This window comes from Chionomys nivalis, chromosome 8 (genome assembly GCF_950005125.1).
Source record: "Chionomys nivalis chromosome 8, mChiNiv1.1, whole genome shotgun sequence".
Classification (NCBI taxonomy): domain Eukaryota; kingdom Metazoa; phylum Chordata; class Mammalia; order Rodentia; family Cricetidae; genus Chionomys; species Chionomys nivalis.
The window spans coordinates 51,098,234-51,121,901 of NC_080093.1; the positions used below are offsets into that span (position 1 = coordinate 51,098,234).

The following is a 23,668-nucleotide window of genomic DNA, read 5'->3' on the forward strand; positions in this document are numbered from 1 at the left end:
GAGATTACGCAGCGCCCAAGCCTAGGGCTGTCAGTCAGAACTCCGCCTGGTCCGGGCCAAGGGGCCGGCGGGGCTGGCGGGGCCATGGCAGCCGTGTTTGACCTAGACTTGGAAACCGAGGAAGGCAGCGAAGGCGAGGGCGAGCCGGAGTTCAGCCCTGCGGTGAGTGTTTCCCGCCGGGCACGACTGGACCCGGGAGTCCAGCCGGTTAACCAAAGGCACGGCACTCCCTACTCTGAGTGCCCCATCCTTCCCAGATCCAGCCCCAGCCCCTGGACCCAGTCTTCCCTTTCTGCCCTTGGTCGCTCTTCCCTACCCTTTCCCCATTACTGTCTTCCATTCTTGGTCCTTTCCCCTGGGTCAAGCAGTTCCCCCTAAATTGGGAGATGTTCTTGCATCTCCATGGTTCTTACCCCTCGGTTTCTCACAGGAGGTGTGTCCCGTTGGCGAGTTGAGGGCTGCTGGCCTGGAGTGAGTGAGGGTCTTTCTGGGGACCGGGGCTCGGAGTAGGGGATGGGACTTGGGGTACACCAGAGCCTTGCTCTCATTAACTTTGTGTCTTTAGGACGGTGGGACACTATGAAGAAGTGGAGCTGACAGAGAGCAGCGTGAACCTGGGCCCTGAACGTATCGGGCCCCATTGCTTTGAGCTTCTGAGTGTGCTGGGCAAGGGGGGCTATGGGAAGGTACGCACCCCTTCCTCTCATGGTGATCTCAGCTCTAGCCTGAGGCAGCAGACCATCCTTCACACCCAACAGGCTTCTGTGTGGAGCCTCTGAAGCGATTTAGAGCTGGAAACCTGAAGGAGGGAAGGGCAGGTCCTCTCGATCTGATAGAGATCTTAAATGCTCCACCCTTGAGCTGAGTTTAGTGCTTTTGGTCCCAGTCCTAGAGCTTTAGGGTGGGGCTCCTTGAAAATAGGATGTGTGAGGAATGTTGATCCTGCCTCCCCTGTCCTACAGGTGTTCCAGGTGAGAAAAGTGCAAGGCACCAACTTGGGGAAAATATACGCCATGAAAGTCTTGAGAAAGGTGAGCTATTTGCCCAGCCAGCAAATGCTGAGTCGCTTCCACCCCACAACCTGTTCCAAGCTTTGGGAGGACAACTGTGAATATGATAAAGACAAACTCTATCTTGTCACTTGCTGGCTTAGTAGCTATTTCACGTACTGTTTTTCAGTCATTCTTAAATGGGAGCAACCTGCCTGCTGGGGCACATTGGCAAGTTTTGATGGCCAGGACTAGTAGGGGAAGTGCAGTTGACATTCGGTGACTAGAAGGTAGAGAGGCAGATAAATAGGAACCCACAACAAAGACTTGTCTGGCTCAGTGTGTCAGTAGTTCAGCTGAATTTGGTAGGATACACCCTGTAGTCTCAGGACTTGATGGGATGAAGCAGGAGGAGGCTCTGAGTTGGTCTAGGACAGCCTGGGCTACTTAATGATACAACAAACAGAGTGTCAAGGTTGAGGAACTGAGAGGATAAACCAGTTCCTGAAAAGGTTTACTACTCATAGCAGTAGGATTACACAGAAATTTGAGTGGCAAAAGATGGTAGAAGGGCCGGGCGGTGGCTCAAGGCCAGCCTGGTCTACAGAGCGAGCTCCAGGACAGGTTCCAAAGCTACAGAGAAACCCTGTCTCGAAAAAAAAAAAAAAAAAGATAGCAGAAGGGCCGTGGCTGAGAAGCAAGAAGACAGGTGTGGTAGTGGGGCAGCCTTTAACTGCAACTGACTAACGATCTTTCACAAATCCTGATCATCTTAAACCAATGTGTGATTTATACGTGACAGAGGCCGGAGGGGAGCGTAGGACCCCTGCTCTATCACTTTCTTATTCTCATGTCACAGGGTCTCTCACTGGCCTGGAGCTGGACTGGTGGCCAGCAAGCCCCAGTGATCTGTCTGTCTCACCTCCCACAGTGCTAAGGTTACAGGCGCACACACAGCCATCCTTGGCTCCCCCCCCCACACACACACAGGGTGTCACTGTAGTTTTAGAGCCTGGAACTAGCTCTTGTAAATCTGGCTGGCCTTGAATTCACAGAGGTCTGCCTGCCGCCCTCTGCCTCCTGAGTGCTGGGATTAAAGGCGTGCACCACCACCACCCAGCTTCACCCTTGACTTTTTTTTTTTTAAACATTTTTTTTATCGTTTATTTAACTTTATCTTATGTGCATTGGTGTAAAGGTGTCAGATCCCCTGGAACCAGATCTTCAGACAGTTGTGAGCTGCCATGTGGGTGCTGGGAATTGAACCCGGGTCCTCTGGAAGAGCAGTCAGTGCTCTTAACCTCTGAGCCATCTCTCCAGCCCCCCACCCTTGGCTTTTTATGTGGATACTTGGGGATTTGAACTCAGATCTCCATGATTACATAGCATGTACTTTTAACATCTGAGCCTTGTCCCCAGTCCTTTAGTCATCTTGTCCTGATGAGATGATCATGACATCACTGCATGTCCATGTCTACACAGACCTAGAGTCTAGACGCTTATATAACCAAGTTGTATTTTTTTTTTTTTTTTTTTTTTTTTGACTCAGGGTTTCTCTGTAGCTTTGGAACCTGTCCTGGAACTAGCTCTTGTAGACCACGCTGGCCTCGAACTCACAGAGATTCGCCTGCCTCTGCCTTCCGAATGCTGGGTGGTGTGAGTCACCACCGCCCGGCCCCAAGTTGTATTTTAATATATATTTGAAACCTGACTTCCCTTGTACTTACTAGAACACCAACATGGTTGAATACTGGGGTTGAACGTTCTACAAAACAGTAAAACAGCAGAGGCAAAAGGAAATCACTCTGGTACTTCACCTTCTAACCCAGTCCTGCGTCTCTAGGCCAAGATTGTACGCAATGCCAAGGACACAGCACATACCCGGGCTGAGCGGAACATTCTAGAATCTGTGAAGCATCCCTTCATTGTGGAGCTGGCCTATGCTTTCCAGACAGGTGGCAAACTCTACCTCATCCTGGAGTGCCTCAGTGGTAGGTGTGTGGGCAAGGCTGAGTAGTGGGGGAGCAGGGGACGAGCATGGGGAGCATGAGGACTTAGGGAATCCTGAGAGACGTGGTGGTGGAGGATGGCTGGGAGGATCTAACACCATGCCTGGCCATATGTCCATCTGTCTGTCCTCCATTTGTTCATTCATTCAGCAAACATCCATCCAGTGCCTAGTGTTTGTGGGGTGTATGGGTCTGGTGGGAGTTTGTCTAGATGTCTGGAGGGAATTCCATCCAGTTTTGCTACCTTTCCTGCCTGTCCCCCATGTGCCAGGTCCCCATCTAGCTGCATCCTTCTTCATCTTGGAAGTCTCATGGATAGTTACTGTTTCTATAAGGTCTAGTTTTTGTTTTTGTTTTGAGACAAGGTCTGCTTATATGTTGTCTTGGCTTGCCTGGAACTTACTATGTAGACTGTGCTGGCCCTAAACTCAGGAGATCCATCTTGAATTCAGATCCTCAAACTCAGGAGATCTGCCTGTGTCTACATACTGAGCGCTGGGGTTAAGGCGTGTGCCACTACACCTACTTGTTTTGACCTTTTGAGACACGGTCTCATTGTATAGCATTGACTGACATGGAACTTACCACAAAGAACTCAAAGACACTCCTTGTCCCTGTCTTGGATTAAGGCATGTGCCACCATACCCAGCAAGTCTGTTTCTAAACTGGCTTTGAGGGTCTAGCCCACTTGGGTTCTTGTATATCCTCCACTAATTGCAAAGGCCATCTTCCTAGAGCACGCATCTACCCAAACAAAGCCTTGGCCTTTTCGGTCACACCACTGCTTACCAAGGGTGACCGAGGCCCACTCTTTCTACCTGCTTCTCTAGTACCAGCTGAGCTCCATGAGCTTCTATGCATGCTCGGCATCCTTCTTCACTATATCGACACCCCGAAAGCCACACCTGCGCTGCCCTTTCTCCATCTTTGTGTTGAGATTAGCTTCCGTGGTGAAGTTCTCAGAGCTGTTACCTGCGCCTGTCATCCTAGAGTGCTGTGCGCATATCTGTCTCCCCATCAGACTGAGCATCCTGAGGGCAATGGCTGGGTCTCCTCAACTCTGCCCCAGCTTCACCCAGCACAGGGCCAGGCACCGAGTGAGTAGGCGACGGTAGATGTTTGCTGATTGAATTGAGTCCCCACGGCAGCTCTGGGAGGCAGGTAGGGTGGGATCTACACGCCCCATTTTTCTCTAGAAGAAACTGACAGCAGCAGGGCTGGGCCTGAGTACACAGCCGCGGTTGTGCTTGCGTCACAGGTGGCGAACTCTTCACACATCTTGAGCGAGAAGGCATCTTCCTGGAAGACACAGCCTGGTGGGTCTCTGGGGGGATGCTTGTCCTTGCCTTCACTCCACCTTTGCCCTGCCTTCACCTTGTCCTGTCTCTGCAGCTTCTACCTGGCTGAGATCACACTGGCCCTGGGCCATCTCCATTCCCAAGGCATCATCTACCGGGATCTCAAGCCGGAGAACATCATGCTCAACAGCCAGGGTGAGCTTGTTGCAGGCGCATGCTCACCCCCTGTCTTGGTGGTCTGCGGGGCAGGGCTGAGGAACCCACCCGTAGGCCTGGGCCATATTTCACCCCGTGTTACCCTTTAATGTTCTTTCTCAGGCCATATCAAATTGACAGACTTTGGACTCTGCAAAGAGTCCATTCATGACGGTGCCATCACGCACACCTTCTGTGGCACCATCGAGTACATGTAAGTGGCACCTGACTGGCCCTGGGTCTGAGAGAATAACCAGAGAGGGCTTGCCCTTACTGACAGTTCACCTGCCTTCCAGGGCCCCAGAGATTCTAGTGCGCAGCGGCCACAACCGGGCAGTGGACTGGTGGAGCCTGGGGGCCCTGATGTACGACATGCTCACTGGATCGGCAAGTCCAGCTCCTTGGGAGGAGGGTGGGTGTTGGGGAGACCCCCTTCCAGGCTGGGGCAGGACTGGGTGGGAAGACCCCCTAGGCTGCTCTCACCTTCTGCCTCCTCCAGCCGCCCTTCACCGCAGAGAACCGAAAGAAAACTATGGATAAAATCATGAAAGGGAAGCTGGTGCTGCCCCCCTACCTCACCCCGGATGCCCGGGACCTTGTCAAAAAGGTGGGGCTCCCTCCTGTCCAGGCTCCCATCTCTTCCCCTAAGCCCTGTCAGTAATCCTGTACATATGCTTGAGTGTCCTTAGGCCCTGGGGAAGGCCAGGCCCATCCTGTGCAGTTTGCCTCTGGAAATAATAGGAGCACTGAGTTCAGGCCTGGGTTCTGAGAGCCTCACCACTGCCCTGAGCAGTCCTGGGTCTGTCTTCATCAGCAGGGTATTCTTGTGAGCTAGCTGTATTCCATCAGAAACACCATTATCATCCTGTTAAGGGGGGAGTGTCACATAGATCCTAAGCTCTCTGAGGTGGCCTTGAGCAGGAGCTTTGCCAAGGCTTCATGAAGAGGGCACTCAACCCAGCTCTGAAAGTATTGAGGAGTTCAGTGGGCAGAAGCCATGTTCAAGAGCCTATACTTTGTTTCTTCTTGCCTTCTCCCCATTCTGGAGACAAGGCATCCACCCTCACCTCTTCTCTGATTCTGCAGTTTCTGAAGCGGAATCCTGTTCAGCGAATTGGGGGTGGCCCAGGAGATGCTGCTGAGGTGCAGGTGAGTCTGGGGATAGCATAAGGAGTTGGGGCCAGAGGATGATGTGGGCTAAAGCAGGGAGCTAGGCAAGGTGAGTCTCTGACATGTTCCTGGGCACCCTCCACCCTCAGAGGCACGCCTTCTTCCGGCACATCAATTGGGATGACCTCTTAGCCCGCCGGGTGGACCCTCCCTTTAGGCCGAGTCTGGTGAGTATCTGGGGATCCTTTTAGCCCCCATGGCAGGTGGAGACTCTGCCCTTTAGGTCCCCCTAATTTTCAACATGGATCTTCCCACAGCAGTCAGAAGAGGACGTGAGCCAGTTTGATACCCGTTTTACACGGCAGACTCCAGTAGATAGTCCAGATGACACAGCCCTCAGTGAGAGTGCCAACCAAGCCTTCCTGGTAAGGGCGTGGGGGGTATGGGGACCAGAGCAGGGATTGTAGCCAGAGACTGAAATGCCAAGCGTCAGCTGACCTGGCCTTTCCCCACAGGGCTTCACGTACGTGGCACCTTCTGTCCTGGACAGCATCAAGGAAGGCTTCTCTTTCCAGCCCAAGCTGCGTTCCCCCAGGCGCCTTAATAGCAGCCCCCGCACCCCCATCAGGTACCCAGGGACAGGGCAGGCGTGTGACTGGGGTGGGTCTCTCTAGCACAGACTACCTTTGCTGGCCAAGCTGTTCTTTAGGGCTAGCCTCAGTCTCCTGCCCACCGCGGGACCCCAGTCCCCGTACATTTGCAATGGGCTGCTAAAACGGCAGTTTGTGGGCCTACTGCCAGTATTCCTACCTAAGCTTAGGAGGCTCTGACTCTGCCTTGGTTTTTCCTGCAGCCCCCTCAAGTTCTCTCCCTTTGAGGGGTTCCGGCCCAGCCCTGGCCCACCAGAGCCCATGGAGCCATCTCTACCTCCACTCCTGCCACCACCATCACCACCACCACCCACAAGCACTGCCCCTCTTCCCATTCGTCCCCCCTCAGGGACCAAGAAATCCAAGAAGGGCCGTGGGCGCCCAGGACGTTGAGAACAGAGGAAGTGGGCAGCCCTGAGGCCGGCTCCCTGTCGGCTATGAGGACCCGACCACCTCCCACCTGGGTGTTTATCTCTTGGGTGACTGAGCCCTGTAATCATGCACTTGGAGGGCTGCAGCGTGCAGCCCTGGCAGCGACTCACCACGGGTCTAATGCCCATCCCACCAGAAGGGACCTCACCTGTGCCCTTAGAGAATTAAAGGACTGAATCATGGCAGAGTAGCTTTCTCTGGACCCCAGGACCCCAGAATGGCCCATTGAGGGAGAGGAGGGAGAGGAGGGTTGCTGAAGGACTCCAGACCTCAGAACTTAAGGAGTTTTATTTTCAGTATCTGCCCAGTACCTGGGGAGGGGAGGGGGCACTCTGGGAACTGGTCGGGGTGGCAGTCTGAGAAGCTGCGTGGGATGATGGTGGTCCAGGCTGGTTTTTGTTTCATCGGGACAGGACAGCAGGCTGGTTCCTACAGTGCGGTGACATGGAGGCGCTGACCCCCTGCTTTTCCAGCACTGTCATCCCAGGCCGCGCTACCTGAAAAGGCGTGCAGGTCACTCAGAAGGGCCTCAGCACTGCTGCCTGAGCCCACGGGACCTTGCGAGCTGAGGCCCAGGCCCCCTTCACTGTCTGTGTCATATGCTGCTGGGGCCTGCTTTGCTTGAGCTCCGGCTTCACACCGCTGCTCCTCTTCCTGGGGACCAGCTTCCTCAGGGCCACCATCCATCATGAAATCCTCTTCTGCATTCTGCTCATCCTCTTGCTGCCCTGGTTCCTCTGGGGATCCCAGGTCAGTGCGGGCCCGAAGCCAGCGGCCTGCAGGGCTGGCCCAGAGCAGGCGGCGGGTGTGGCCCCACAACGCAGCACCCAGGCGAGCTGGGTGGTAGTAGCCCCCCGAGGCACGACTGAGGCGATGCCAGGCGAAGGCCAGGGCAGTGACAAGCAGCAGCAGCAGCAGGAACAGCAGGATGATGGTGACAGCACTGGAGCCTGCACCATCCTCTGTGCCTACCCCGGAGGCCAGGGCCCCGGGCAGGGCTAACAGCACCCTAAATCTGAGGGTACCAGGCGGAGCCTGTGGGAGACAGCAGGAAGAAGTTACTGATGAAACCAACCATCTCTGATCTCTTCTGACACAGTCCTTAGTTGCCTCAGGCAAAACAGGGACAGTCAAGCAGAAAATCCCCAGCCCTTATTTGGTTAAGGCCTTGCTCTAGTGTGACTGCCTTCAACTCAACCCTGCAGTCACTTCTCACTGCCCCTGGTCTGCCATTGCCTGAGGCCTGTGCAATGGCTGGCCCTCTGCTCAGATGCTGGACTTCCACAGCCTCAAGCCTGCCTGCTTGCCATGGCTGATGAGACCCACCAGACCTCTACAGCTAACCGGCCCCTTAATTACTCTTCTCCCATCAGATCCCACACCAGAGAAAAATGGATTATTCTGTTCCCTTTCCCATCAGAATAAGCTCCTAGATGATGGAATTGGGAGGGGATACCACTTAAAACCATGATGGCACCTAGATGTTTAGTGGCCATTAGCTGAATGTGTTAAAATGGCCTGCCTGGACAGTGGAGGGAGCTGGGGGCCCAAGAAGCAGGTGACTCTCTGGAGGCCATGATGGAGGTATCTAGATCAACTCAGAGGTCGACTGGTCCTAGGATGGGGGGAATCTTTGAAGCCCCTCCTCTCAACCATGGGGCTGCCCCAGCTGCAGGGTTTCCGTTCAGCTCCCCATTCTGCCCTGGAGGGCCTCAGGCTGTGCAGAGCCAAGACTCAGTTTGGGGCAGCACGTACAGCTATCAAAGGAAGCCTGCGGTTGGAACAAAGCAGGTGGGGGGTGTGGTAGGGGTGGGGGAGGGGTGCTGGGTGCAAGCCTCCCTTAGCACACCAGGCTCCAGGAAAGGAGTCACACCCAAACTCAGCTCGCGAGGGGATCAGATGAGGGATTATTCCAAGGGTCTTGAAGTAAGGCCACAACTAGAATGAGGTACTGCAGGACCTACCCTGAATTCCAGGAAGCCCAGCTCTGAGGTGAGGGCCAGGTTCTACCCTATGTTAGTCCTGGGCATTTCTACCCCAGGTCTCTTGTGAGGGGACCCTTTAGCTCTGAAATCCCGAAAGTCCATCCCTAGCCCCCTGTGCCCCAAGAACCCAGAGGGCTCCACAGCTCACCATTGATCCGATGGCCTTTGCACGGGCACCCACCTCTGACTGGCTGTTTAGTGAGAAGTGAGCTCCGGAGCGCGCTCAAGTATAGTAGCTAGTAGGAGTTACTGACACTTCCGTTTCCTGCCTGAAACACCCCACCCACTCTAGCCTATCATAGGACCCTCATGGGGTCTCAGCCTCTCAGGATCCCCAGACCCATACCAAATCTTCCCAGGCCTCTCTAGGTGAGGTTGTGGCCACAGGATCTAAGACCAGAACTCCAAAGGGAGGAAGTATGCATCTAACTGAAACAGGACATCCACTGTGTGGCTCTGGCTGGCCAGAACTCAAGGTGATCCTCCTGCTTCTACCCCTGGAGTGTTCTTGGACTAAAGGTGTGTACCGGACTAGCCTTTAGAAATCAAAACAAGAGCCAGGCAATGGTGGCGCACGCCTTTAATCCCAGCACTCGGGAGGCAGAAGCAGGCAGATCTCTGTGAGTTCGAGACCAGCCTGGTCTACAGAGCTAGTTCCAGGACAGGCTCCAAAGCCACAGAGAAACCCTGTCTCGAAAAACCAAAAAAAAAAAAAAAAAAAAAAAAAAAAAAATCAAAACAAGAGGCAAAGATCTCTTGAGTTCCAGGCCACCTTGATCTACAGAGTGAGTACCACGATGGCCAGGACTACACAGAGAAACCCTGTCTCAGGAAAACAACTCTGCACATGCCTGCACATGTGGGTATATACGGAAGTTAGATCTCTCTCTATCGTGGGTTGCAGGGATCAAGTTCAGGTCATCAGGCTTGCTTAGCAAGTGATTTTATCCACTAACCCATCTCTCACAGCCTTTTTGCCTCAGTTTCTCTGCATGGAATCCAAGTACGCAGGAGCTACTTTCCACATAAAGTTTGCAGTTTTCCTTCCTAGTGCGCCCCAACCCTCCACAGCAGCAGGTCAAACCTGGCTTTAGAAAGAGCACTTTATTTAAAATGAAAATATAGAACCATCTCTGCTGCTTTATCTGGGGAGGGGGCAGTGGGCTGGGCAGGTCGAGAAGATGGTCCCTTGAAGTACTTGGGAGTTTGCCTTGGTACAAAAATCTTCCAAAAGCCAGATGGTGCTTCCAACCTGGGCCCCAGGCTGTGGAGAGGTGCAAACTGGCCATGACCTGCCCCAGAGGCACTAAGCAGCAAACTGCCTGCTGTGACCTGGCCACAGAAGCTAGGTGAGAGGGGGTGCGGAGGAGGCAGTGTCGGGAGCAGGTCCCTGGTGGTCCTATGTATCCCCATTCTCCATGCGGCCCAGCTGTTCCTCCAGGCGGCTGATGCGCTCCCCCTGTTCCTTGACCAGCACCCGGAGTGCCCGAAGCTCTTGCATCACCTCTTCCAGTTTCCCAGATTCCTGCAAAAACATGGAAGTTAGAGGGCACCAGCCATAACCTACCCCTACAGTAAAGGCCCAAGGCCCAGCCAATTGGAAAGCACCCCCAAATATAGGACACATACACCAGCCCCAGCAAGGGCGCCAATGGGAACATCCGTAATTGTGGTAGCGGTGGCGGCTCCAGGACGGCTGGAACTTGCAGGCCGGCTGTCCGATAGCACATTTCGCCGGCTGACCTTCAGGTCCCGTTGTTTACTGGGCACATAGGCTTCCCGTAGTGAGATCAGGATCGGGTCCGCATCCTGCCCGCTCACCCAATCCTCTGCCTCAAGAGCAGCCTCAGGTCCGGCTGTGTCAGGGTACAGATCATCCTGGAAGAGGTCAGACTGCGCACCAGGCAGGAGAGGTCAGAATCAGTTGGGGGCCCTACGAGGGCTCTCACATGTGGTCTCTAAGTAGCTGCATCCTCAACACCCTCCTGACTTTTTTTTTCTTTCTTTCTTTTTCAAGACGGTTTCTGTGTAGCCCTGGTTGACCTGGAATTCACCAGACTGGCCTCAAACTCAGAGATCCACTTGCCTCTGCCTCCCTGAGCGCTGGGATTAAAGGTGTGTGCCACCACCGCCCAGTCTGACTTGTGGACTCTTATCAACCCATCCTCCAAAGATCTGATCCCCAGGGACCTTGAGAGCACCAATCTCCCCTTTCACTTTCTTTTCCAACGTTCCCACTCAAGTCTTGTTGGATCCTCCTGGGCACAGCCCTTGCTGGCACCCTCTCCGGCAGACCACAAGGGCCAGCTGTATGGCTCTGTGAGTCCCGCGAGCCCCATAGAAGGATTGTGGGCTTTGCTCCAGGACGTGCCTGGCACACTGAGCCTGTGAATACCAAATGGAGGACGGCAGGAATGTGTTCCAGGCTCCAGGCTCGGCATCTGAGGACAAGTCATGTGTAGCCAGGCCCCTCCCCAATGGGATTCAAGGCCAGAGCCCCTGTCCTTCTAGCCCCTTCCCAAGAGAGCACCACCCAGTCCTACTGTTGGTCCTTCCTCCTATGAAGGCCCTCTATCCCTGCCACCCTGCTCTTTAGTGCCTGGCCTCTGTCACTGCAGGGCCTCAGCGCACCCTGTGTCATCCCTCCAGCTTATCTCCCAACCTTGCCCATTGCCCTGGCGTGGCCCCTCTGCTGGGAAGGGCATGGGGGGCAGGGTCAACAGCCTTACCTTTCTTGGCACAGTCATGACTATGGGTTCGCACTTGCGCTCATGCAGTTTGTAGAACCTGGAAAAGGGAGGGGAGCCACGGTGGAACCTGGACATTTCTACAGGCTGCCTGGTGACTTCTGCTTATGGCCTCCCTCTCTTAAGGGTGCTTCTAGAGTGATTCTAGGCAACTTTGTGGTTGTGATTTTTCTTTTTTTTTTTTTTTGAGACAGGGCCTCATTGTACAGCTGTGGAATTCTGAAACTCACTATGTAGACCGTCCTTTCTTCAAACTCATGGAGACCAGCCTGCCTCTGCAGGAAACTGGGATTAAAGGCCTGTGCTATTCCTTTTATTTTTTTGAAGCATGGTTTCCTATATCCCAGGCTGGCCTTGGATATCCTGTAGAGGCAAGGATGACCTTGAACTTTTGATTCTCCCAGCTCTGCCTCAGGATCCGCAGCTTTAGCACAAGGCAGGCACGCCACAAACTGATCTACACTGCCAGCCCTTTCCCTTGCTTTCTTCTTGAGACAAGGTCTTGCTATACAGTTCAGACTGACCTTGAACTTACTATGTAGCCCAGGCTAGCCTCTGGACTTGCAGTCCTCTGAACTCCCAAATGCTGGGATGACAGGTGTATGGCACCATGCCTAACTTAGCCTCCATCATCTGAACTCTTACTGTGGATGCTGATGACCTGGCCGTGCTCAGTCTGAGCCAACCCGCCCCTCCCAATCCTGACTGGGTCAGTCCTCAAATAAACTCTGCCTATAGATAGCTGCCTCAGAGAACCTTCTTACCGGGCAATTTCACACTTGCTGACCTCCAAGCCCCTCTTAGGCATGCTACCCATACCCCTCTGGGGTTCTTTGCTCGTGAATGTGTTCAGGAAGTGGATATAGGGAGGCTCGTCTGTGATCTCAAAGTACCGGATGCTGGAGTCACCCTGTGGGGGTAAAGAAGCTGAGCACTTGACCAGACCCTTTCCCGGCCTCTCAGCCCCAGTCTGTTGCCCCACCGAGCCTCACCTTGCCACAGACATAGACCACACTGGTGTCTGGGTCATAGAAGGGCAGCAGGGCCCCATTGCTTGAATCCAACTCCTGCAGGGCCTTAGGCTCCTCAAAGTTGTCCTAAGTACATGGGGGACAATGGGGCCAAGTCAGAATCTTCTCATTCTGAACCCTCCAGGGCTGGCATCAGCCAGTCTCACACAACAGACCGCAACACTCCCCAACATGCTAATGGTTTTCTCCACTCCCAGCCTTCTCTGGGCCGTAATCCTATTCCCAAACCAACAGGCAAGGGCTGAGAAAGTCTGGTTACAGGAAGGCTGAAGGGCCAGATGGTACTAGCCCATCAAAGGGGCCCTCAAGTTCACTTTGCTGAGAGACAGAGTGTAGCAGGGCAGGGCCTGGGGGCTCCCAGGAGGAGGGTACCTTTATGGTTTGTGCAAGCAGAAAGAAGAGTGTAGGAGGCACTGGAGGAGAGCCAGGGAGAGCCAGAGAGCTGGAGTCAGGGAAGGGAGGGAAGTCTCAAGGGCCAGGCTGAGGATCTAAGCAGTGCAGGCTTCTCCTCAATGCTGATCTCTGTCTGCCTGGCCCAGGGAGGAGTATCCTAGGGTGAGGCCCAGGTCTCAAGCCTGCCCGCCTTAGGCTGGCAAATCACTCACTGGGTCCCAGAGTGCCAGCTGACGTTCACTCATGCGGCTGAAACCGGTGGTGAACACCTTGCCATCGGCCAGAAAGATGGCCCGCATGGGCCGGGCCCCCTCGTGAGCCTTCTCCCGCTCCTGTGGGATGGACAGGTGGTCAGTGCAGTGCAGGTCAGGACCCTGAGTCTCTATATTGCCATTCTTGCCCTCTGGGATACCTACTGCCACCAGGGTGCCCCGCCTGGGATCGATGATGCGGACACTCTTGTCCTTGCAAGCTGAGCAGAAGAGGCTGCCATTGTGGTTCCAGCTCACGTTGTAGATGAGGTCAGGGTGCAAGCTGTCGAGGCGGTACAGCTCTTCTGCAGTGCCCACATTCCAGATAAGCACCACATTGTCACAACCTGGGAGGCAAACGATCAGCAGCTCTATCAGGCTTAGGGCTACAGCTGTGGGGCCGTCAGCCCACTAGACCCACTCTGCCCACTGGTTCTAAATTAGGTTTCCCTCTCTGTAGGCATCAATTTCCGGATTGGCCTGTGAGAGGCTGCTGAACATTTCACAGCCACCCTGGAGAAGGGTATGAAGGGGCAGGGAGTGTGCAGACCTGCACTGAGAAGCACATTCCGGGCTGTGGGGTGCCAGGTGATGATGCCCACACGCTTGGTGTGCCCCTCAAGCACCACTACTGGCTCAGTCAGAGGTGAGGTCAGCCCATTCTCTGGAATCTGCCATACCTGTGGTAGGGAGAGGGAAGATGGGCGCAGGCCTGTGTTGGCCCCACTGCCAGCAACCTTTGGCTACACCCCGAGACCCTCATTTGAACAGTCCTATGCTCACCATGACTGTGCAGTCCTCTGAACCACTGGCAATGACTTCATCATTGTGGGGACACCAGTCAATGTCCAGAACAGGTCCCGTGTGCCCACACACTGTTGGGTAGGCCTTGTCAATGCGGCCTGTCTGTAGGCATTAAGGTGCAGTCAGAGAGGAACCAACAGCCCCAGTCCCCATTCCTCCCAGCATCTGTGGCCCTTTCATGATGAAAGAATGAGGTGACTACCCTCGTTTCTGGTGGCCCAGATGTGACTCTGTGCAGGAAATGCCTGCAGCCTACCATCCAAACTTGGTGGCAATAAACACTTTTTATTTGCACCAACACCTTCTGGGCAATAAATCTGGACTATAACTTGTCCAGCAGTAGCCATGGGCCAAGAAATGGCACAAACTACCCTGTCCACAGGTGTGGCCAGCATGTCCTCATTCCTCCTCTCCACCCTGACCCCCTACGGCCCACCTTGCTTAGAGGGAGCACCATAAAGGCTCCCCCGCCACTGGCTTCCACAATCACTGCCAGGAACTTGGGGTTGACGGCGCAGAAGGTACTGTCCCAGGTGACCCGGGACACTCGAATGTCCTCATAGCACTGGTCATTCTTGACCGGCTGTCCGAACACATGCCGGAATTTGCTCTGTCGCACCACTTTTCGGAAGGACATGTCTACAGGGCAGAGACACCTGGATCAGCTCTGGCCTCCAAAGAGACACACAGAGCCATGTTACCAGGGAAGTGGTCATGATGACATTGGGAATTCCAGTTTCCCCACATATAGAATGGGTTCATAGGTGAAGACCAACAGACTCTTCCCCCCAAGGCCTTCCGTAGCTCTGTTCTGTGTGTGTGTGTGTGTGTGTGTGTGTGTGCCTGCGCACGCCGATGCTGCTGCAAGGAACACAGAGCTTAGATCTATAGCTCCCAAATGACTCCAAGCAGCTTTACACGACCAGAGTTTGGAGGTTGGGTGATGGGGAGACAAGGCAGCATAAGGGTTTGGTCTTCCAACTAGGCCGCAGCTGAGTCCCAGGGAATGTGTAAAGAGGTGCAGGAAGTCCGGCATAGAGACCCTGGCAGAACAGGGATCTCGAGGATGCTGCCAGGTCCTCAAAGTGGCCTTAGAGCACCGTCCAAAGAATACCAGAGACCCAACTTCCAAAGATCCCTGCCCAGGAAAGGAAAGATGGGCCGCTGGGGGAGGGGGATTGGGATTGAGGGTGGGGCGCCGCGGAGGGGATGCGCTCTTCTGACTCATGCCCCCCGCCCCAGCCCACGTCTGCGCCTCTACTCCGGCCCTGCCGCTCTCACCGCTCACCGCTCACTGCTCGCCAGGGGCGCCCGGGACTGCGGCTGCAACCTCGGGCGGCTCCGGATCCCAGCCTCTGGGAAGCAGGAAGCGGGAATCAGGAAGTGACAGAGGAGTGGAGCGGGGGCGGGGCAGGTCACGCGCAGAAGGCGGGGCTTTGTAATGACCCGCCCACGGGGCGAGGCCTGGTCGCTAGGCCCTCACTCAACTAGCAGAGTTGCACCGGGCTGGGCCTGGTTCATACTACCGCACAGGTACAGCCACAACCGTGGGAGTCTCCTGGAGAAGGGTGAAACTTGCCCTCCGATTTCCCTACCCGTTGCTACCGGCCAGGATCCTCTCGCTCCGCCTTCACCCTTTTCACGTGTTTTTTGTTTTGTGTGTGAGACAGGACCCTATTAGTATGCACACTTGGCTGGCTTGGAACTGGCACAGAATGCACAGAGATCTGCCTGCCTGCGTTTGCCTCCAAAGTGCTGCAAATAAAGGCATATGCCACCACACCCAGCCATAGGTGCCAGTTTCAAGGTTGGGAGTGCATGATGTCGGTTAACTATGTAACCCGAAGAAGTGGAAGTCCATCATACATCCTGGTGGGCACGTGTGGTTCCTGCGTGGGCTTAGTAAAAGTCGAAGTAGAAGATGACTTGTGGCTCCTGTGCACCTTCCTTTCCTCCATTTCATAGGAGCCTAAGTTTGCCTGTTTGCCTCCTCAGATTCGCCTATCTTGTCTTATCCTGGAGAACTTAGGGGCCCCCTTAGGACCCACAAGATAGCATTCCTTCCTCTGCGGCCACCTCCCTGGGTGACCAGTGGTGATAGTGGGTGTCTTTCCCAGAAAGAAAACAGGTACATGGGAGGAAGCAAGAGCAGGGAGGTAAGAAGTGCTTTGTTTAGCCTACACGAAGCCCCCCAGCCCGCCCCTGTGTGTGGGAGGGAGGTGGACTTGTGACCCTTTTCAGTGGTCACCACACTCTGTGAAGAAAGAAGCCGGGACAGCTGCTTGATTGAGGCCTCCCAGCTGGGATTCCATCTTGTTCTGTTATTCCCAAAGACTTTGGGTTTCTCACTGTTCACAAACCCCGGAGCCAGGCAGTCAGGATGTGGCATAACAGGCGTTGAGGGGTTCTGTGGGAAGCCCACATCAGGTCAGGTGTGACAATTCCAAATATTCCCCTCCCCCACATCACCCCACTGCAAATAGAATCCACAGTCCCCATGTTCCTCTCCCAGAATTCCTGCCTGACTCCTGCCGACCATCTGGGACACCTACCACTGTCCTCTCTCAGCATGTATCTAGTGATACAAACCCTCACTGCCTCCTCAGGCAGGCACATCCTGTTCCCTTCCTCCTTCTGGAAGCTCTTCCTGGCCTGGAGGAGGGCTCATCCTTCAATGACTCCAGGCCTCCGCTGAGGTGTTACCTCCGCTGAGGGCCCTTTTGGGCCCCCCCGCCTTGTCCTTCTGGTACCCAGAAGAAGACCCCGCCCAGCACCCAGTGTCAAACCACTTCATGCTGGAGAATAAATGAGCAGCAGGCCTGAAGATAGAATTGCAAAATATTAATATTCACAGTCCTCAGAACCAACATCTGGTTCCTTTGGGGGGACACAGGGATCTTACCTGGAGGAAGGAGTCCCCCAGAAGGCAGCAAGTCCCCTGGGGTGTGTTCCCTGAGCTGGGGGCTGTGCTCTCCTTTTCTGGCTCCATCTTCTTCAACACAAACCTGTTCTGTGGACCACTTGGAAAACTCCTCTTTATCCTGTAAACTTCCCAGGGTGCAGCTCTTTCTTCTGGGTAGCAATTCTCCCATACCGGTGAGACTCCCCCTGGGGAACTTGGAGGTAGGGCTGGCTCACTCCTTAAGGGGTAGAACTTGTGGGGTGGGCCACAGTTGAAGGCAGGGAAGTTTTATTTTCTGATCTGATGTTGAGAAGGCTTTGGGACCCCTGTCAGGAGAAGGGATAGGATCCCTGAAGAGTACCCCAAAGGAGACCAAAATCTAGGCTCTGCCCTCAGAGACTGTGAACTCCAGCAAATGGACAGGGACAGGGGGAAGGTGAACCTTTCCTGAGGAGGAGGCACCATGGTAGTGTAAGGAGATGGGTAAACTGGTGCCCAAGCTACCTGCCAGGAGGGCACTGGCCTAGGCCTCATTTGGTTTCAGGGTGCCCATTTGCAAATCAAATTTAACGACTGGCCGTGATTGAAGGCTTACTTTCTACCAAAGAGCCAAACGTGACAGAGAGGCCAATCATTATAATACCCATTTTACAAATGGGCAAAACAAGTCCCCAAAAGTCAAAGAGCTTTGCTGAAGGCCACACAATGAATGAATGATGAAGCCAGGGCCCAGCAACTTTTAGCGACACCCTGAACTGTAAACATGAATCTCTAAAGTGCAAGGCAGGTCAGAAAGCTATCTGGTAGGTAAATGGTCATTAAATATTTGTTAGAGTCAGGCAGTGGTGGCACATGCCTTCAATTCCAGCATTCAGGATCTGAGTTCGAGGCTAGCCTGGTCTACAAAGTGAGTTCCAGGATAGCCAGAACCACACACAGAGATACCCTGTCTTAAAAAACCAAATATATATATTCGTTAGAGGAGTTAATTCAACAAATACTTCAGAAATCTCTCTCTCCCACTGACTTTGTTGCCTGTGGTGGTTTGAATAAGAGTGACCCCTATAGGCTCATATATTTGAATACTTAGTCACCAAGGAGTAGGATTCACTGATAGAAGGATCCGGAGGTGTGGCCTTGTTGGAGGAAGTGTGTCATTGAGGTGGACTTTGAAGTTTAAAAAGCCCATGGGGCTGGAGAGATGGCTCAGAGGTTAAGAGAACTGACTGCTGTTACAGAGGTCCTGAGTTCAATTCCCAGCAACCACATGATGACACACACCCATCTATAATGAGATCTGGTGCCCAGAACACTATATACATAATAAATAAATAAATAGCCCATGCTAGGCCCATTTCATTCTTTCTGCCTGAAGACCAGGATGTAGCTCTTGACTACTTCTGCAGGACCATGCCTGCCACACTACTTCCTGCCGTGATGATCATGGACTAAGCCTCTGAAACTACAAGTAAGCCCCCCAATTACTTTCTTTTAATGAGAATTGCCTTGGTCATGGTGTCTCTTTGCAGCAACAGAACAGTGACTAAGACAGTGCCTGTCATCCCATCAGGCTACTATTACGTTTTGAAACTGCCACGGCCACTCTGTGCCTTCTCATGAGTGTACCCCATACTTGTGATCACCAGCAAGAGAGCATACCATCATTTTGCAGAGCTGCTGACTGAGCCCAGGCCTTGAATGTTTTAGGCAAGCCTCCTACTATTGAGTTATATCCCCAGTCTCTCCTTTTTTTCTTTTCTTTAGATTTATTTAATCCAATTTATATGTGTATCTGTCTGCATGTGTATATGTACACATGTGTGTTCAGGTCCCATGGAGATCAGAAGGGGGCACTAGAGTCCCTGGAGCTGGAATTTCATGTGTGTAAGTTGCCATGTGTGGGGTTTGAGAACCAACTTTGGTCCTTTACAAGAATATTATATGCTCTTAGCTGCTGAGCCATCTCTCCAGTCTCACTAACCCTTGGCTTTTTGACCCAGAATCTCACTATGTAGCCCAGGCTGACAAACTTATGAGACCCCTGCCTTGGCATCCTGAGTGCTAGGATTGCAGGAGTGAGCCATGCCCGGCACATCACCCCCATCTTACAGACCAGAAACTCGGCAGACATGCAGATCTGACTGCACCCCTCCCCGCTGCCTGCACAGCCTGCCACCTTGCCTTTTTAAGATGCAAGTTTCCCAGGAAAAATTTCCCATCAACTCCATCATCAGCGACACCTGCTGCTGAGGTCATTCTCTCATCCACTCACAAATGCGAAGGGGGCAGAGAGGGAGACCTGGTCTGGGAGAGGCTGGGAGGAGAACACTCGTCTGGGTGAAGAGGGGCTGATGGGAGGGGGGTGGGTGGCAAACAATTTGCAGCACTTCCTGTTTCGCTTTTCCCTTGCAGCATCTGCAGCTGGAGAGGAAGAACTGGCTCAGCCTTATGACTCTGGGAGCTTTTGCCCTTCCAGGGACCATGGTGCCCAGGGATCTCTGCCTGTGTGTCCTGGGGTTCAAATTCCAGCACACCCTGCACCCTGCAGCTCCCCCCACCCCCACCCCCACCCCCACCCCGATCCTGTTTGGCCGTCACTGAAGGCTGGAAGCAGGTGACGTTAGTTAGGCTCTTGGATGGAGTCAGACTTTGAAGATTTGTGAGTCTCCCTCTAACTTTGTCAACCTAAGCAATCAGAGGATCTTGGGTGCTCCGGGCAGAGGGTGGCATTGTCCTTCTGCTATCCAGTCCCAGCCCCTGAAGAGCCATGTTTGTATGTCAGTGAAGGTAAAGGTCATCTGGCCCAGAGCTTCGCTATGTGCCAGGCTCCTGTAGGTACCCCATTCACTCTTTCAGTTAACCCTCAAACAGCCCCAAAGCTTGCCCAGTTACCAGGCCAGGGTGTGGCAGAGCTGGATTTGAATCCAGGCTTGGCCGCTCCTCACTTTTGTGTGGTTGCTCCCCACTCTTGGCTGCACCTTGCTAGGGAAATCATGTCCCAGGCTCTGTGTGTCAGGGGCAGGAGAATGTCTCAGTCAGCTTGGCTGGGCTCAGCCAACTGGTTCCTGCTGTGGGCTCCTAGAAGCCTCTCTTCTCTATAGGGCCTTTTCTGTTTGATGCCCAAGCTAGAGAACCGGACAGGGATGCGGAAAGTGAGGGAAAGGTTAGAGGGCCATCAGAGGAAGTGCCCCCTGCTGTCTTCCTCCACCAGGATGGAGGCAAGAAGGGGAAGCATGGATCTGGGGGCACTGGAACCCAGCAGGACAAGGATGTGGGGTGGCTGTGAGTGTGGGGGGTCGTAACGGGAAAGCCTGGTGAGGCCAGCGTGGAGATACAACACCCTAGCTTGGACCTTTGGCTAACCGGTTTCACTTCTTCTCAGCCCTCCCGGCAGGCTCACGGGGATCAATGGGGTTTTTCACTGTTTCTTCATGTTCCCCCTCTCGCCTAGCTGCGCCATTGGCTCTCTCTGACTCTTCCTCCGCCCTGGCAAGCCTGGGCTTCCAAGTCACTCAAGTAGGACCGACGCTGGGGGCCTCTTGTGGTGGGACATTACTCGGGCCTTCTCCCTCAAGAATAGCCGGCTCATCTAGGTTCTCAGGGGCCCCAAGCTTGGGATCTGGGGATGGAATTGGGGAGCTTTCCTCACCAGGGTTAGAGGCTGACTCAGCCCCATAGGCAGGGGTCTGGGCCTCCATGCTTGTTTGTGGCTGGGCCACAGAATCCAACTGTGCCTGGGTCAGGGAGTCCACTTGAGTCTGGACCACAGAATTTGACTGTGGTTGGGCTGAAGGAGTCACTTGAAGTTGATCCATGGGTTCCAACTGTGACTGGGTTAAAGGGTTCACCTCAGGTTGAACTACAGGATCCAATGGTGACTGGATTAGGGAGTCCACCTCAGGCTGGACCACAGAGTCTGATTGTGGCTGTACTGAGGGGCTCACCTCAGGCTGGACCGCAGAGTTTGACCGTGGCTGTACTGAGGGGCTCACCTCAGGCTGGACCACAGAATCGGACTGTAGCTGGACAGAGGGATTCATCTGAGGCTGGCCCACGGGATCTAACCGTGGCTGGCCTTCAGCTGTCTGTCTTGGCGGAGTCAGGCTCACAGAGGCCACCTGGGTCTGTGGCTCAGTTGGTGTGAAGCTGCCAGGCTGTTCCTCACAGGCAGCAGCTGCGAAGGAGGAAAGTACAGCGCGCAGCAGGGCGCGGAGGTCAGCACTGGCTGCCAGGCACAGGAAGGGGCTCAGGCAGCTGTTGAGCAGGATCAGGTAGTCGGAATAGACCAGGGCTTCCCAGAGCAGGTATCCAGGGTAGACATCCCATAAGAAAGCCAGATAGAGCAGCTGCGCCAGCTGGTAGGGCAGCCTCAGAATCACATAGGCGGACAGAATGGTCTTGGCCACACGGGCAAAGCCATGGCGGACCATAGGCCTAGGCTGGTGCCCACAACAGGTCCTGCAAGTGGTGGCTTGGGTAAGCACGTGGCAGACCAGCAGCAAGAGGAAGGGCAGGAAGCCCCCCAAGATCTCAAGCATCCGCAGAGGCAGCTCCTCGCTGTCCCAGAAGTCCAGGCAGATGACCAAGTCATACCACCAGACAGCAGCCTCAGGGAAGACCAACCAGGGCACACTGAAGAGTGTGGCCAGCACCCAGACCCCAGCGCACACCCAGAGGGGCAGGCGGGCCGGGCGGTGCCCTGGGTACCAGCGTGGGCATAGTGCCAGCAAACAGCGGTCCAGGCTGAGGGCTGTCAATAGGAAGAGGCCGGAGGAGTAGGACACACCCCATAGGAAGTAGTAGAAACGGCAGGCGGCAGTGCCCAGTGGCCAGTGCCCTCCGTGCTGGATCTCCAGGATTTGGAAAGTCGCTGCTGCCAGGAATAAGAAGTCAGAGAGGGCCAGGCTGAGCAGGAGCAGGGCTAGTCTCGTGCCAGCCCCGTGTCGGGCCTGCGAGCCAGCCAGCCATGCCATCAGTCCATTGGCTGGTAGTCCCAGGAGCAGTAAGGCTACAAGAAAGACAGTGTCCCAGCTGCCCTGAGGGTAGTAGTCCTCGTCATTGAGCTCTGTGCGGGGACCGTGGCCAGCAGCGCCCAGGTTGGCTTCCATAGCAGCGTCCATTCCGGTTCCTCAGGGTAGCGCTGGACATGGACTGCCAGTCTGCTGAATCAACAAATGCGATGGCTGGGTGTGAGAGAGGTGGTGCTGGCCACCCGACCAGGCACTGCTCCTCTCTGGGCCAGCGGTTAGCCCGTGCCCGGCACTCACATACATAATCTCATGTGGTCCCCCTATAATCAATGTTACCAGCGAGGAGAGGATTGCCCACTAACTCTGTGACTTGGTGAAGGTTCCAGATATTGTCAGCAACTCAGTCTAGACTTAACCATCTTGCCACATAGATTCCACATGCCGAAGTAGATTAAACCAGAGGTTTTCAAGTTTATTGAGGAGGCTGTTAAATATTGTCTTGAAATAAGGTCTTGCTGTGGAACCCTGGCTGGCCTGGCACTTGCTGTGTAGATCAGGACTGCCTCAAACTTGAAACCATCCTTGTCTTAGCCTTTTAAATGCTGGGGTTACCAACACGTACTACCATGCCAGCTTTGACTTTTTTTTAATTTATTTTTTGGGGCCAGGCATGGTGACAAATGCCTTTAATTCTGGTTCTTGGGAAGTACAGACATAGGGGACTGAATTCAAGGCTAGCCTGGTCTACATAGCAAGTTTCAGGCCAGCTATGGGCTACATAGTGAGACTCTGTCTCAAAAAAGAAAAAGAATTATTTATTATTTTATGGGTATGAGTGTTTACCTGAATGTATATACATGCACTTTGTGTGTGATGGTGCCTGTGGAGCCCAAAAAGGGACATCGGGTCCCCTAGAACTGGAGTTACATAGCAGTCGGGAGCTATCATGCAAATGCTGGGAACTGAACCTGGTTCTGCTGCAAGAGCAGCAAATGCCTTAACAGCTGAGCCATCTCATCTCTCTAGCCCAGTTTTTCAATTTTTGAGACAAGCCGGGGGGCAGTGGCATGAGACAAGATCCCACGTAGCCCAAAATGGCCTCAGATTCATTACAGAGCTGAGGGTAGCCTTGAACTCTTGGTCCTCCTGTATTCGCTACCTGGCGCTCAGATTACAGCCATGCACCACTGTGTTCACCTTATACAGGCTTGAGAGGATTGGACCGAAGGCCTCGTGTGTGCCTGGCACGCCTTCTACCAACTGACTCACATCTCCTGACCCTGCCTCTTGTTTCTTTGAGACAAGACAGGCTGGTCTCAAAGTTTAAATGATCCTCCTGCCTCTGCTTGTTGAGTGTTGGAATTCTAAGGAGTGCACCATCAGGCCCAGCCTAGCTCTTTTCCCTGCAGCTCCAAGTCTTGTTCTAAGGTAAAGCACTGGAGTGGACCATCTCCATGGATGGAGAAGGGGTGCCATCTCCATGGATGGAGAAGGGGTGCCATCTCCATGGATGGAGAAGGGGTGCCATCTCCATGGATGGAGAAGGGGTGCCATCTCCATGGATGGAGAAGGGGTGCCATCTCCATGGATGGAGAAGGGGTGCCATCTCCATGGATGGAGAAGGGGTGCCATCTCCATGGATGGAGAAGGGGTGCCATCTCCATGGATGGAGAAGGGGTGCCATCTCCATGGATGGAGAAGGGGTGCCATCTCCATGGATGGAGAAGGGGTGCCATCTCCATGGATGGAGAAGGGGTGCCATCTCCATGGATGGAGAAGGGGTGCCATCTCCATGGATGGAGAAGGGGTGCTCCAATTAAAGGTGCAGGAGCAACCCCCTAGTGTGCGCAAAGACAGGGTTTGAAAACCGTTTAAAGGGTTCGAGGCCAGCCTGGTCTACAA

The 23,668-nt window shown here is 54.1% G+C and overlaps 4 protein-coding genes across 7 annotated transcripts; 1 reads left to right on the plus strand and 3 right to left on the minus strand.

The window, feature by feature from the left end:
• The first annotated feature begins 12 nt into the window (after positions 1-12).
• On the plus strand, positions 13-6,853 carry Rps6kb2 (ribosomal protein S6 kinase B2). Of its 2 annotated transcripts, none has more exons than XM_057777975.1 (15): positions 13-162; positions 431-471; positions 566-686; positions 963-1,031; positions 2,833-2,980; positions 4,257-4,314; positions 4,391-4,491; positions 4,615-4,705; positions 4,788-4,878; positions 4,991-5,098; positions 5,578-5,640; positions 5,751-5,828; positions 5,919-6,026; positions 6,117-6,229; positions 6,455-6,853. In XM_057777975.1, the coding sequence occupies exons 1-15, from the start codon at positions 85-87 to the stop codon at positions 6,642-6,644; spliced, it is 1,458 nt and encodes a 485-aa protein (XP_057633958.1). In that variant the 5' UTR covers positions 13-84; the 3' UTR covers positions 6,645-6,853. The 2 variants fall into 2 exon arrangements, with proteins under 2 accessions (XP_057633958.1, XP_057633959.1); XM_057777976.1 differs by having other exon boundaries at positions 5,922-6,026.
• A 185-nt stretch (positions 6,854-7,038) lies between these two features.
• On the minus strand, positions 7,039-9,297 carry Ptprcap (protein tyrosine phosphatase receptor type C associated protein). Its single transcript, XM_057778971.1, has 2 exons — positions 8,817-9,297; positions 7,039-7,718 (listed from the first exon to the last, which is right to left on the minus strand). Exons 1-2 carry the CDS (start codon positions 8,817-8,819, stop codon positions 7,113-7,115), a joined length of 609 nt encoding a protein of 202 aa, XP_057634954.1. The 5' UTR covers positions 8,820-9,297; the 3' UTR covers positions 7,039-7,112.
• A 222-nt stretch (positions 9,298-9,519) lies between these two features.
• Coro1b (coronin 1B) lies at positions 9,520-15,320 on the minus strand. Of its 3 annotated transcripts, none has more exons than XM_057779022.1 (11): positions 15,183-15,320; positions 14,331-14,533; positions 13,874-13,996; positions 13,641-13,770; positions 13,256-13,437; positions 13,052-13,171; positions 12,408-12,512; positions 12,180-12,325; positions 11,398-11,455; positions 10,298-10,561; positions 9,520-10,193 (listed from the first exon to the last, which is right to left on the minus strand). In XM_057779022.1, exons 2-11 carry the CDS (start codon positions 14,529-14,531, stop codon positions 10,068-10,070), a joined length of 1,455 nt encoding a protein of 484 aa, XP_057635005.1. In that variant the 5' UTR covers positions 14,532-14,533; positions 15,183-15,320; the 3' UTR covers positions 9,520-10,067. The 3 variants fall into 3 exon arrangements, with proteins under 3 accessions (XP_057635005.1, XP_057635006.1, XP_057635004.1); XM_057779023.1 differs by having other exon boundaries at positions 15,190-15,264; XM_057779021.1 differs by having other exon boundaries at positions 15,176-15,264.
• A 4,988-nt stretch (positions 15,321-20,308) lies between these two features.
• Gpr152 (G protein-coupled receptor 152) lies at positions 20,309-21,916 on the minus strand. The gene is made up of 2 exons (XM_057779025.1): positions 20,693-21,916; positions 20,309-20,506 (listed from the first exon to the last, which is right to left on the minus strand). Exons 1-2 carry the CDS (start codon positions 21,914-21,916, stop codon positions 20,309-20,311), a joined length of 1,422 nt encoding a protein of 473 aa, XP_057635008.1.
• Positions 21,917-23,668: the final 1,752 nt, after the last annotated feature.